General features: G+C 34.5%; 1 protein-coding gene across 3 annotated transcripts; it reads right to left on the reverse strand.

Moving 5' to 3' along the window:
* Positions 1 to 94: 94 nt before the first annotated feature.
* On the reverse strand, positions 95 to 13,466 carry tfcp2 (transcription factor CP2). 3 transcript variants are annotated; one of them, XM_026200112.1, is made up of 18 exons: positions 13,393 to 13,454; positions 13,174 to 13,306; positions 12,627 to 12,843; positions 11,682 to 11,833; positions 10,061 to 10,137; positions 9,751 to 9,856; positions 9,481 to 9,587; positions 9,027 to 9,179; positions 8,759 to 8,869; positions 8,280 to 8,368; positions 8,071 to 8,119; positions 6,327 to 6,368; positions 5,984 to 6,077; positions 5,665 to 5,755; positions 4,900 to 5,006; positions 3,870 to 4,012; positions 1,503 to 1,554; positions 95 to 1,394 (listed from the first exon to the last, which is right to left on the reverse strand). In XM_026200112.1, exons 3-18 carry the CDS (start codon positions 12,746 to 12,748, stop codon positions 1,357 to 1,359), a joined length of 1,533 nt encoding a protein of 510 aa, XP_026055897.1. In that variant the 5' UTR covers positions 12,749 to 12,843; positions 13,174 to 13,306; positions 13,393 to 13,454; the 3' UTR covers positions 95 to 1,356. The 3 variants fall into 3 exon arrangements, with proteins under 3 accessions (XP_026055897.1, XP_026055896.1, XP_026055898.1); XM_026200111.1 differs by having other exon boundaries at positions 13,174 to 13,466; XM_026200113.1 differs by lacking the exon at positions 6,327 to 6,368 and having other exon boundaries at positions 13,174 to 13,466.
* Between the last annotated feature and the right edge of the window lie 1,211 nt (positions 13,467 to 14,677).

The following is a 14,677-nucleotide window of genomic DNA, read 5'->3' on the forward strand; positions in this document are numbered from 1 at the left end:
CACCTCATAAATCTTAAGTCATTTTAAATTCTTAAAATGGTTTTAGACAGAGTTGTGTGAGGAAGAAAGTTAATATAACATCATACAAAACAGATAATTTCAAGGTAAGTCATTTTAATCATTGCAATGACACGGTAAAGGGTCACGACAGACAATACCTCACATCTTTAACATCTTGGTCTATTTGCGTCTAGCACTTAACACGGCTACCATTTCTCACGCAGTGCAAGGTTTCTCTCCTTTACCCCGACCTGAAAGATTAGTACATCAGTGGTCATATCCAAAAGGAAACAAAAAGAAAGTAAAACATGATCTCTCTTTTATACCATAAAATAGTGCTCTTGCAAATCTGACACTTGAAAAAACAATTTTAGTATATGCAACGATGAAAAAACTAAAAGAGGGAGAGGTTTAAGGACAATATAAAAATATAAGAATAAAAAGACGCACGTATATAATGCCCACTGCTGCCATTCATCTCCCACCAGTAAATAACGTGCATTTGCAGCAAAACCTGAAAAATCGACTGGAATCAAAGCTACAGAACCTAATATCATGCTCAACAGTCAGTCGCGTCCACAAGGCTTAAGAAATCAACAATTAACTCATACAAAACATAAATGATTCGCGCAGCAATGCGTTAAGTCAAGATGCTCGCCCTCCATGAACCTGCCATAAAAACTGAACTTGATAATAGTGGCAGTATAGAGCAAATTTAATTGATTCTGTCCCTCTGCTAAAAGTGAGTGGGACAACATAAGAACAGGACTGTCTACTTGTTCCTCACAGGTGAGAGAACTGTCGATAACGTTCATCATAAACACAGGCAATTTCATAAGTGTCCTGGAAATCTCTGGGCCTACCATGGATCTCTGTGACATAACCTTCTACTTATGTTGTTTATGAAGCATGTGTTCACTGAGGCATGTGGACTGCACTTCACATGGGATTATAGCACATGCAGCTCAAAATACTCAGGGGGTGACATCCAGGTAGACAACACTAAATAATACTGTATTCAACGGCCGCCAATTTTCTGTTTGAGCCACTAAGGCCGTACATAGCACATTATGAACTTTTTTCTGGTAAAGCAAATTGACGCAAAGAAAGTTAGTAAAATAGAAATTCTGCGATTTGTTTTGGGAGTGAAATGGAAATTGGAGGGAAAAGGCAACACAAGCTCCATGGATAAAACAGCAGAGGTTTCAAAACGGGTCAGGTGCCTTTTTTCCTTTCCATTATTATTCCAAGCCAAACGATCTTCAGTGAGGTCCAGGAAGTGTGCAGGGAAGGGGCTGTGGGTTGAATCTTAGGAAAAACATAAGGGGCCTGTTCACTCCCCCTCATCCTTTGTTTTCACTTCAAAATGATGTGATAGCCATCGTTTGTTTCAGCTGCAAAATCAATCGAAAGAGTACAAGTTATAAAACACAGGTTACCTAGAAACAAAGACATGTGGGTTCAACTTGTCAATACTTTTAAAAAAACTGGCTTGCTCATACCTTTCATTGTGTCCAGGACAAAACACATCTCATCTTGAAAGTTCTGAATCATCTGTTCGAATGAGAACATAAAGATTAAGAGATATTACTTAAAGTTGTGATAAAACAGAAGTAACATCAGATCTTTTCTTCTGTATCAAGACTTGAACTTGAACTTCTGTTCATCGGCTGTTGATTGGATTTTGAAGTAGATTTTGAACTCAAAAATGAATGTTGTGCGAAGTATGGCATTCATCACCAGAGAAAATGAACCTGTGAGGGACATAAGTATCAATGGATTCTACTGTTGTTTAATAACATACAATTGTTCAGCGGATGAAAAATCTTTCTTAAAAATAAAGTTTAGTAGGCAAAAACTATAAAACTGTTTTGGAAACTGGGATGTGTCAAAAATTGTGTGATCTAGGACCTTTATAGAGTGCCTGCGATTGTAAAGACTGTAAATCTATCCCTCAAAGCCTTGTTTTCATCCATTATAAATTCAATATGCTGTCTAGCCTAAGTTCTATTACTGATGGATAACATCAAGCGCTGTCTCTTATTTTCCACACTTGAGCTTTTGGTACCAAACTCAGTCTATTTGGTTTTGCAAACTTGGTTTTGTGGACTCCAGTATGGTGTACAATTGGTATGAAAGCAATCTGCTCTGATTTGTGAAAATGAACTGCTATCAATGGTGGATTGACGACAAGCGATGTATGTACTGCAAGCACAGCAGCAAATTCTGCAAGCTCTGCAGAAATGGCCTTCGGTAAGTAGCTTGCATTTCTTGCAATGCATCTTCAGACCAAACAAAGCAAAACAAAGTGTGACATTAGCAGTAAGATTGCCCTCTATTAAGTAGCAATAGGGTTAACGTTGCACTGGAAAATGGAGGGGTCACAATCCTGGGATTACTATCATGCCTCATCATTGATGTGTCCTTGAATAAACTACTGCCTTCTAGGGACAGAGACCTAAGGGACAACTTTAACATGGATTTGTTAGAGGATGAATTTCAAAGTTCAAGAAAGCAAATATCAACAGTAAAGTGATCTTTGCCACACTTATAAAGTGAAGGGAATGTTCTTATAGTGAACACAGGTTAGCGCAAAGAAATCTAAAGAAATGCAAGTTAAGTGCCTATAGCAGGGGTTCTTAAACTTTTTTTGTCAACCGAACTGCTTGTACGTAAAACATTTACTTGAAGAAACACCAAAGATTAAAGGTACTGTATGTACGTTTTTGACTACTAAAATATACCATAATATGTTTGCAGATATTTAAGAAGTTAAGTTAACAAACTTATATTTACTGCACCTTCAAGTAAATATTTCAAATATTTAACAACGTTTTTAACAGTTCTCTCTTGGCCAATGGTCAAATGACAAGAAGGCAAACAGATTAAATATTTAATATAAACTTTTTTCAGTCAATGCTTTATTTTGGTTTATTTAAAACTTATTCATAAATAGGGCTGCAAAACTTGGCCAAAAAACTGCATTGCAATTATTTTATCATGTATGGCAATTTTAACAGTTATATGATTTCATCTTATACGAAAATATCTCTGCTCCTGCTGAAACCAACTAAGACCTCTTTCATGATCTTTCTCATTACTATTATTAGTTTGAACCCTAATATTAAAGACACCAATCTATTACTGTTGTAAATTACAGTTGTACTGTAAGAAAAAAATATATATTTGATAATAAAAATTTTGACTACAAGTTACCAATATTTATATCTTAAGGGATGGATCACCAAAAGAAAATTACTCATCCTCAAATTGTTCCAAACCTGAATGAATTCCAACAGTTGTTGGTCCCCACTGACTTCCAAGGTATTTTTTTCCTATACTATGGAAGTCATCAACTGTTTAGTTCGCCACATTCTTCTTTTATGTTCGACAGAAAATGGAACAACTTTAGGATGAGTAAATGACAAAATTTTATTAATGAGCAAACAATCTCTTACCACTTTACCTTTCAAACATTCAAACTCTTGAAGCTTTTAACATTTCATATCGTAAAATGTTTATTTTGGGTGATACTGGTGGAAAATGTTGTAAATCATGCAAATGTGTAAAAAGTGAACCAAAAGCACAGTGTTTCTCCAAAACTTGCAACAAGGTGCACATGGTGCAAAAGACTTTGCTTAATTATTTAAATTGTAGTCTTTGATTTGATAATTGTTATTTCTATTTTATTTCCATTACTTGTATAGCCTCGTGTTTTATTTTAATTTTCCATTCCATTCAATCATTGGCTTCTCATCAGCTCACAAAACTCCTGCAGTTCCCTTACAAATCTCTAGGGCTTCACGAACCCCATTTGGGAAACTCTGGACTAAACATTGAAGAAAAAGAAAGCCCGTGGAAGCCCTCACCTCATCACTGACTAACACATGGATACCAGTGGGTCCTTGCTTGAAGATCTGACTGATCTGCCGTGGAGAGATGCTGAAGAGCTGAGCCAACTTTTCAGTCAGTTCCACAGCTGTTAACTCCTCCAGATAGATAGCATGATACACTAAGATGGGGGTAAAGAAACAGGAGACCTTAACCAACAAACCACTGCAGAAAAAAGGGATAGCCATTGAAATAATAACAGGATAGAAGGGAGACAAATCTGGAAAATTGAAAAAAACATCTGACATGAAATCAATACAGACGTGATATTTATTTTACCTGATTATTTGACACCATTCACCACATGTCCTAGGTCTTCTTGTTAGTGCACATTATTTTAAAGAAAATAAAACATTACTGCCTCTTTTCTATTAAGCTTTTCTATTTTGCCTGACATAACCAGGCCGTGCAGGTACAGAAAAAAATTATTCCCTAATAATATCGCCACCTTACACCTGTTTCGAGCGTGAGCGGCGCCTGACCAGCGTGTGAGCGTAACTGCAGATGCACCAGAGTATTCACACTAGAAGCGTTTGTACAGCGTCACCACAGCGGCTCCAAAGCTATACATTTCTTTGAAAAGACAGCTATAAATTAGTTTTTAGAGGTTTGTCAAGTTATAAACTTGAATGTTTTGAAGTCTTGAAAGTTATAGCACGGGAAAATCGCTCCTATCATGTCATTTCAGTCATACTCAAATATAAGAATGCGCTGTTTACACTGTTATTATAAAAAAAAACATTTAATAATACATATGTTAACCATAGGCTCTTACCCAGATGTGTTATTAACCAAGTTCAGTGTGTGTCCATAATATTCTTGTGCATTTCTTATAAGCTGTTGTCAACGTTCACGTGCTGCTCCTGCTGCCAGTGTGAATGCACTCATTGCTTAACATGCATGGCGAAAAAAAATACACGCTGCTCACGCTTGCAGTGTGAAACCGGTGTAAAATTTGAGCACAAATGTAATCACGTTTGATCTTAATATACTTCATGTCTAACTCACCAAAGAAGGTGTTGCTAGAGCCGTCTCCGTTCTCATGCTTCTGGTGCTGTTCACGCGCCTGTTGGGACTCCTGGCACACATAGATGGTGAGCCTTGGACGGACCACCCTATACAGGAACATGCACAGTATGTGTAAACATCAACAGCCAAGAAAAAAGCTAAATATGGAAACTGAACAAAAGGATATTTATAAAAGCAAAAATGTGATGAATCACGGTTTCCAGAAAACAAAGCAGTAAGACTTGCCGCAATTGCTGCTGAAAATTCATCTTTAATATCACAGAAATAAATTACATTTTAAAGTGTATTACAACAGAAAGCAGTTATTTTAAATTGTAATAATATTTAACAATATTGCCATTTTTAGTGCATTTTTGATCTACTGAATGCAGCCTTAGTGAGTATAAGAGATGTGTCTGTGTTACATACATAAATAATTTAGTATTTTTAGTAATTTAATTAATTTGTATTTTTTATATTTTTTGTTTTTGTAATTAATTTTAGTAAAATTTTGGTGTTTTGTCTTCTTTTTAGTTTTTATTTTTAAACATCTATAGATTTTTTTTTTTCAGACTTTGTCGCAGCCATAGAATTAAACTGCTGGTTTTGTCTGGCCAGAGAAGAACGTCACACGTTTTCCCTGTTTAATAAAGTAAAGTTGCTGCATTGTAAAAAGCACTACATAAATAATGGTGACTTGACTATTTAAAATCACAAATATGTTTATAGTTTTAATTTTAGTTGACTACTGCAGCGGACTCTTACCGTCCTTTGAGTGCATTAAATAGCCGAATACCATCAGCGGGTCCACAGATCTGGATGACATCCTCTCGGGTCAGTTTTAACAGATCAGCCCCTGAGTAACATCACAGGACCGTTAACACACTCACACTAGAATTTGTTTTTCATACTATTCTGAAAGGTTTTTTCTAAAAACAGCATGAAGAGTGAATGAGATTGGAGAGCATGTGTCATCTGAATGAGAGTGATGTAAGGAACGGTGGGGCATTGTAATGGTTGCTGAGTGAGCAGAAGCCTGTATGAAATGTGATGCACACTTATGTAAGCCTGATCGTCCCTTTACCCGAGAAGTTTGTGAAGAGACGGCAGAATGGTGAAAAACGGTTTCTATGGAGCCACTGCTGTGCTTCCTGTGGCGTTGCCGTTGGCAACAGATTCTGTTTGTTCGGGGGCAAAGAGAAAGGACAAAATAGGCCTTAGCACACTGACCATAAACTGATCACAGTAAGTCTGTTTTTCCATTGTACAGTCCCTGTACTGAAGTCAGACACTCCCCCTTAAACTGTCCAGCCTGAGTTGAACCGAGTTCATAAACAGATTTAATAAAACCTTTGCACACCAACCAAGTGTTACCTTTGGCAAATAAACATTTCAACATATTCAAATTAGCAAATAAATTCATGTACCTGATTGCTTTCACTGTCTCTTGTAAGTAGGTGGCACGACAACTGTAAGGCAGAACGTCTCTCAGTTTTAAAATCTCAGATTTGTCTCGAGTGTTATTATCTTGTTATGAGGAAGCATGTGGTGACTAGCGGGGCTTATACGTTACAAACGGAAAAGCAAACAAACAATGGGCTAAAACCTCACATAACATCAGCATATACACTAATGTAAAAATAAAGGATTGGAGTCATTTTAAAAGACTATTCAATTCAATTCAGTTTATCAACATACAATCACAAAAGCATGAGGAAATCAAAATAGGTTTGTTACAGGAAAAGGTGCCAAACTGAATGATTATTGTAGATCAGCCTGTAAAAGCTGATTTAAGGCTGCTCACATTTAATTTGGTTCCTGTATCTACACACTACTGTTCAAAAGTGTGGGGTCAGAAGGCTTTTTAAAGTTAAAAAAGGCTTCATTTATACATTTAAAATACAGTACAAGCAGTAATTATATTTCACAATATTCCTATTTAAAATATCTGTTTTCTATATTATTATAATTTAAAATATATATTTATTACCGTGATGGCAAAGCTGATTTTTTTGTAGAAATTACTCATCTTCAGTGTCACTGATATTTTTTTTAGTATTCTTTGAACAATAGAAAAGCAATTGTTTGAAATAAAAATCATTTGTAACATTACAAATTTTGTTCCAGTCACTTTTTAAGATGAATTAAAGGCATCTTTGCTGAATAAATGTACCGATTTCCTTCAGAAAAAAAAAAAAAAAAAAAAAAAACGTAGCCCAAACTTTTGAACAGAAGTAAATGTGTTATTTTTTTTAATTATGTAAGGGCTGAGCAGTATGATAATATAACAGTAGAAATGTGTCCAACTGTAGATCATGTAATGTCATAGTATTTCTGTGGCACGTTTACATTTTTTAATAAAATTACATTCAGTACTTAGCATTATAAATGATTTAATTTACCAATTTTACACTTATCCATTTTATGTATATATATATACCTTACATCTTAATTAAATTAATTATATTAAACAAATATAAAAACAAATATAAAATAATCAATTTGGGTTGAATTTCCAGAAAAAATAACCAACTAATACCTAGGTCATACTGCCCGCCCACATCCCTATGCTATATTATAAACTATTAGTTCTAACAAAACAAAACAAAAACCTACAAAGGGCAACATACACTCTGAAATGTGCTAATGAACATGCAAAAGCAACAAAACACTAACTTTATAATAGCAGCTTCAACAATAAGTATGGAAACAAAGGGTCTTTGATATAAGATTGGAGTTCTCCTGACATTAAAAATGTACATGGAAGCATGGAGCATGCCTTCATACACACACACACTATACTGAATGGTAGCTATTGACCAACACAGCTCAACTACTTAACTAGTTAAGTGGATATTAAGATCAGTTATGAACTAAATCCCACACAAATGCAAATGGAACATAGATACATTTGCTTGTACAAACATAAAACATTGTCCAAATGAGAAAATGTAGGATGCATAAATGAGAACACACAAGAGAACACTGGAATGAATCTAACCAAGACCATGTCTCAGTCTGTAGTAGTTTGCCTTTCATATCTCATGGTTGTATATGTATGTATGTGGACAGAGTGATGCTGATCCTAGAATGTGACTAGAAACATTTAATGAATGTTACTGAGAGCAGTGAATCTCAAATATGAGAGAAGACGAACACAGACACACTCACATCTGCTAACTGTGCCACAGGCTCCGGCTGGTGAGTGGGTGAACCATTTCTGCAAGGCAAAACCATAAGCCATTAGATGAAAGTAAATGTGATTCCAAAGAAGACAAATGACTGCATCGTTTTTAATCGAAAATTGCTATTTTCCTATTCAATATTCTATTAAGCTTTAGCAATATAAAGCTCAGACAACGCTGATGAATGTTTCCTACCCTTCATTCACAGGAAAGCTGTTGTGGGTGCTGTTGAAACCCGGTGATGGGGAATTGTTGACGTATGTAATCTCAGGCCACGGAGAGCACTGGACAAATACAAAACACCAGATATCACAATCAAAATCAAATGGGAGGGGAAAAAAAGTTGTTATTATAAATATACTAATATAATAATTGTAAATAAAACACCTAAAAATATCATTAATACATTCAATGATTAACTAATAACAGAGACTAATATTAATTAGTAAAACCAATGTTTTTCAGAAATAAAGAGAACTGAATAAATACATAATACACCAAATAATAATCCACATATTAAAAAGCTATTTAAAAAATACAAATATTAAAATAATGCTATATATTTTTTTTTATATTATAAAAATATTAAATTAAAAACTTGAAACCAAAATCTATTCTTATTTTTTTTTACTATTCCTGACGAACTCATGTTTTCCAAGGAAGCAGATACACACCTCAGTGAGAATGGTGGTTTCATATGAAGGCTGGTATTTTTCCTTTTCCTGCGGTGCTCGTTTCTCCATTTTTTCTCGGTCTGTTTTCTGCTTTCTGTCCGCACCTTTAGGCTGAACATAAAACAAACCTTGTACTAGCATCTCATTTTCTAAGAAGATCTGGTTTCAGTTGCAAGGTTACACAAAAATGATACTGCACTAATGAACAGTACTTGCATTGAATCTTGCATTATCACATTCTAAATGTTTATCAGAGGCCTCAGCCCACCTTAAAAACTTTAATTTGGCAGCTGGCGGAGTGCAGATGCTCAGTGTACTCCCCGGCCTCATTCTCCTTGAAAGTGTCAATTTGAATACGAAACGGCACTCCCTTCTCTCCTCCATGCTTACGCATGGTGAACTCTGTGCTTATACAATGGACCTAAACAAAAAAGGCAATAATAAGAATCAGTGAATCATATTTAAAAATAAATTTAACTGTGTTCCACAAACAGAAAGTCAGTCATACGGTTTTGTAATTTATGACATTTTTGGATGAACTATCCCTTTAACACAGTCAAAATCCTTCCTAATGACATTGACAAAATACATTGAGTGTGTATGAGTGGATAAATTAAAGACACACAAACACAAACGTGAAACCTTGTGTTGGGATTTTTAAGGCTCCACTCACAGTGTTTAGGAAAGCTGTTCTCGAAGTCAGCAAAAGCAGTCTATGATACCTGAATAAACACAGAGGTCCTTTTCGAGGGGTCCCAGAGGAACTCCACAGTGTTGAGCTGTGTAGGGTTTGCCCTGGGATCAACCACCCCTACCGACATCGGGATATCTGAGGATTTCAGTTGTAAGCATGTTATTAAAGTCTAATTCCTGCAGTTCCACAACACTGACAAATTGGTAGCAAATGTATCTTTAAGTGCTTATTATTCACAGTCATCTTATTATACCACTGATTTTACACTTTGTGTTAGCAGAAGGGTCACAATATTTACCTAAATCAAGAATTCGGTCTCCCGGTCTGTTCCAGCGCCAGCCCTCCAGCTGCTGGTGTTCAGTGTACTGAAGGCGGCGATCATGAAACACAACACGGATGATGCTCTGTAGGGAGTAACCACAAGAAAAACAGTGGTAGAGATAAGCACATGATTCAGCAAGCTCTCTTTAGATATAAACAGCAAGATTAAGCAGAACACTTAAAGGATTCTCAACAGCTAAAGTGATTCAGCCTTGATGCCAGCATAATCCTGTATGTGGGAAGCATGAATTATGGGGGATTAGAAAGAACAGCCAGCAAATCCTCACCTTCACCATTTTCCCATTGATCTCAGGAAGTTCCCCCATTTTCCGATTGTCCAGCATTCGAATCTCATAAGACTGTCCTGCAGCCGATGGGGGAATAATTTTGCAATACCATTAAAAACATTTATTCCATACATTGAAAGTGAATGTGGACAGACGTTGTTAAGGTATATATGTATGTCTTATGTTCAACCAAAAAATATATAATTTATTTCTGTGATGCAAAGCTGAATTTCCACCAGCCATTACTCCAGTATAAAGTGTCACATGATCCTTAAGAAATCATTCTAATATGCTGATGTATTATCAAAATTATTAATGTTGGCAACAGTTGTGCTGCCAAATGTTTTTTTGGAAACTGGATTCTTTGACGAATAAAAAGTTAAAAAAGAACAGCATTTATTCAAAATATAAGTATTTTCTAACAATATAACTCTTTGCTATCACTTATTAACAATTTAAAGCATCCTTGCTGAATAACAGAGAAAGAAAAATTTTACTGACCCGAAACTTTTGAACTGTAGTGTATATTGTTAGCAAAGATTTATTTTTAACTTTTTATTCTTCAAAGAATAAAAAAAAAATCGAAAAAATATTACGCAGAAACAATTCAGCTTTGCATCAAAAGGAATAAATTAGATTTTAATGTATATTAAAACAGAAAAACATTATTTTTCATCGTAATAATATTTCACAATATAATTTTTTTCCCCTTTATTTTAGATCAAATAAATGCAGCCTTGATGAGCATAAGAAACTCCTTAAAAAAAAAAAAAAAATCGTTCTGATCCCAAACTTTTGAATGATAGTGTATATATAAGTACACAATTGTTCAAAGGTTTGGGGTCAGCAAGATTTTTATTGGAAAAATGTATCTTATGCTAAAAAAAGGCAGCGATTTTTCTACAGAAATATGGTAAATACAGCAATATTTTAAAATATTGCAATTTAAGGTTTCAATTTTAATATATTTGAAAGTGCAATTTATTCCCGTCGTTTTAGCATCATTACTCGAGTCACAAGATACTTTAGAAATCATTCTGATATGCTGATTTGCGGCTTAAGAAATATTCCTGTAATCATTGTTTTCCTGTAATCACAAAATTTTTGTGGAAACTTTTAATACATTTTTTAAGGATTATTTTATGAATTTACTTAAAGTCTTTTGGAACCATATAAATGTCAATTTAATATGCATCCTTGCTGAACAAAATAATTTCTTTGTAATAAATAGATAAATGAATAATTTAATTAATTCACTGGCCTTAAATTTTATACAGTGATGTATTTTCTAAATCTTCAGAAGCACAAACCTTTTAAACTTAATTTGTTCATTTTTATAAACTATTAACATGAATAAATGTATGTTTCTGTAAAAAAAAAAAAATCAAAGTTATAAATAAAACAAAGATTATCGGAGCACGATTTACAATAAAATCCTAATCCAGCTTTTTATAATTTTAACATTTGATGTTTAATTCAATTTGCTATTTATTTTCAACCAATTTCTGCCTGAATAACGGTATCTATACCATTTGTTTTCAGTGTAATAGATTTATATTGACATCTAACATAAAAGCTAAGGAAAGTTCAGATGTTCTTCAGCCAGTGTTGCTGATCAGACCTTGATTGAGGTAGGTGAGCGTCTCATCATGTAGTTTGACAGCAGGAGAGGTGGCGGCACACAGTACATACTGGAAGGGAAGAATCTTATTGTCACTTTCCGGAGGTAAATTAGACTCCTCCTGTTTAAAGATGGGAAGCGCTAGCACATCACTGAAAAACAACAAGAGAAAGAAAAAAAGTGAAAACTTATGCATTTTACCATTTTTGGTTTACCATACAGCTACATTTCAAAAGCTCAAAAGGCACATTTCTAATGATACTCAAACATCTTGGAATAAATCATCACAGATGGCAAAGCAGGACTGGAACATGTGGTTTATAACACACAACTATTTTGTTACCCGGAGACCAACTAATGAGGCTAGACTCTGTCTATCAACAAGGGAATGCATTTTACTTGAACCATTTAAAATAAAAAATATTTTTTTGTCTTATAAACTAGCAGAATAAAATATTATATGCATACTGCACTGCAGTCATGTCATACAGAACTTTTTGTCAGTAAATTAAAACATGTATGAAACACTAAATATGGAATAAAACACTCCATCAAAGCCTACACAGGATAACACCGGCACAAACAGACCTCTACTTTTCTAAATGGTTATTTTCTGCACAACAGTTATGTAAGGGAATACAAGACACAGAGTGTGCCTCTCTGGAAGATCAGACACAAAATGTGCCAAAACACATTCATCATGACATTCTAAACAGCCCAGCAGAAGTTGTTGGCTTTGACATAGTAAGTATGTAAAACAGATTAAACAACACTTCTCAAAAAGGCAAAAATTTCAAATGAACCGAACATACAGTACTTTAAAGAGCTACAATTCAACAGAGGATGACATTTATCCAGCACCACTGGTCTCAGAACACACCAATAATCTGAAATGACCTAAACATCCCTAAACATAAAAGAGACTAAGTTAGTACACAGACTGACCTCATGCTGTAAGCACCAGCTCCAAGCTCTTGCCCGATCCCTGACAGACTGGCATCAAAGTCCTGGACCAGACCAGACTCGATCACCTCATCGGCCAGAGGGAGTTTCAGAGCCCAAGCCATGACTTTAGACGTCTAATTCAAGTGAACTTAGGAGCAAATGAATCACAGTCCAGACAGTCTCCCTTTAGGGTTTAGGGATGATCACAGACACTTGTCTAAAAAAACAAAATAGGGAAAAACATGGATTAGTTACATACAATGTTACATACCATATTAATTGTGAACTGGGACTTATGTTAATAGTTTTACAATTTAAGAAAGACCTTAAGTATTATTACTATTATTAGGTATTATTATTAAGATATATTACTTAAGTACCATTACTATAAACAGCAAACTGCATCACAAATCCTCAAAATACAGTGCTACACATGACAAACACATTTATTACATTAAATAAGTCAAATGGGGGCAAAAACGACAGATTTCGTTTAAAATAAAGCGTTTGTTTTATCGTAAACTGTATAATTAAGAGTGTAAATTACCTCTGACAGCAGTCAGATAAAGAAAGCGGTAAAGCTCATCGTTTCACGCCATTTTTCCAGCCATCGTCCTTCTTTTGGATTGGTAAGACAACTTCGTTTTGCTCGAAAGAAGATTAATTTCTTTCACTGGACGCTGTGAAAAAGTGACGACGCTGAGAAAAATTCGAAGAAAATGTATAGGATAAAGATTGGATGGATTTTGATTGAAAAATGTCTTACGTATAATATTACATGTTTGTTTATCTCTTCTACTCTGTAGAAATTGCCGTAATATCCGTAGTAGCCTTCCTCACTAACGGCTGGAACAGTGAGCGGATCAGATGTACTAGCGGCCCCTATCGCCACGGAGGCGCATTGCCTTCCCCTCCAGCACAACAAACAGCCAGAGAAGGAACAGTGGCGCTAAAGCATTTCTACGCATAACCCATAACTTTAACTATAAACTTAACTTTCAAGAACTTATAAATAATTAAGAAATAATTAATAATTTAAAAACAAATGATATAACAATATATACACACTATATCTATCTATCTATCTATATAGATAGATAGATAGATAGATAGATAGATAGATAGATAGATAGATAGATAGATAGATAGATAGATAGATAGATAGATAGATAGATAGATAGATAGATAGAAAGTTAATAATTAATGATTTGTGATGTTGATAATGGTATTTGTAGTGGAAACCATGCAATTTTCTTGTATTTATTTATTTTTTAGCTGGGAAATGAGAAAACAATAGATGCAGATTCAAAATAAAGATTTATTATTACACTTTATAGTCATTACTATATTTGCTCTGGTAGGACCCCCTGTGTGAATTCCAGATGGACTTCATGCAGACATTCACAAAAAATTACTAAACTAATCAAATTCACTACTCAAAAAAGTGCCCAAATGTTCTGCATCACTATAAATTCTGCTAAAATAGCACAGCTGTTGCAACAATAAAACTGTCACTTGACATTAGTCACTGCACTTTCAAATGGATAAACTAAAAAAAAATAAAACGACACTATTTAAAGACATCAAATGTATTATGATTTCAGAGAAGGCTATAAATGCAGTGATGGTAATTTGGTGAAAAATATAGTTACTATGGCAATGGCAATTTTATTTCTTGCATAGTAACAATAGGTTTATCAGTGCTACTTTAAGACCACAGAAACCATGAAAAACCATGGATTGCTCCTCATTACCATCATACTTTCTATGATATATGTTAGGAAAAATAATTTTGAACACATGTAGGAAAAAAAAACATTTAGCATGATTTGATTTTGAAAAAGCCACATAGATTTCTTTTGATAGTAATATTATGGTGGTAAATGCCCTGCTACAGTGTCACAATAGTAAAACTAAAGACCCAAAACAAAAACCTAAGGCCTACAAAACATTCCTTGCAACATATTACCTTCAAGTTGTCAGAAAAGATATTTAAAATTAACTTCAGCCACATACTTTGATGTCTACAGGTTACTCGTGTTGTGAGAATT

This window comes from Carassius auratus, chromosome 23, assembly GCF_003368295.1.
Source record: "Carassius auratus strain Wakin chromosome 23, ASM336829v1, whole genome shotgun sequence".
In the NCBI taxonomy this organism is placed as follows: Eukaryota; Metazoa; Chordata; class Actinopteri; order Cypriniformes; family Cyprinidae; genus Carassius; species Carassius auratus.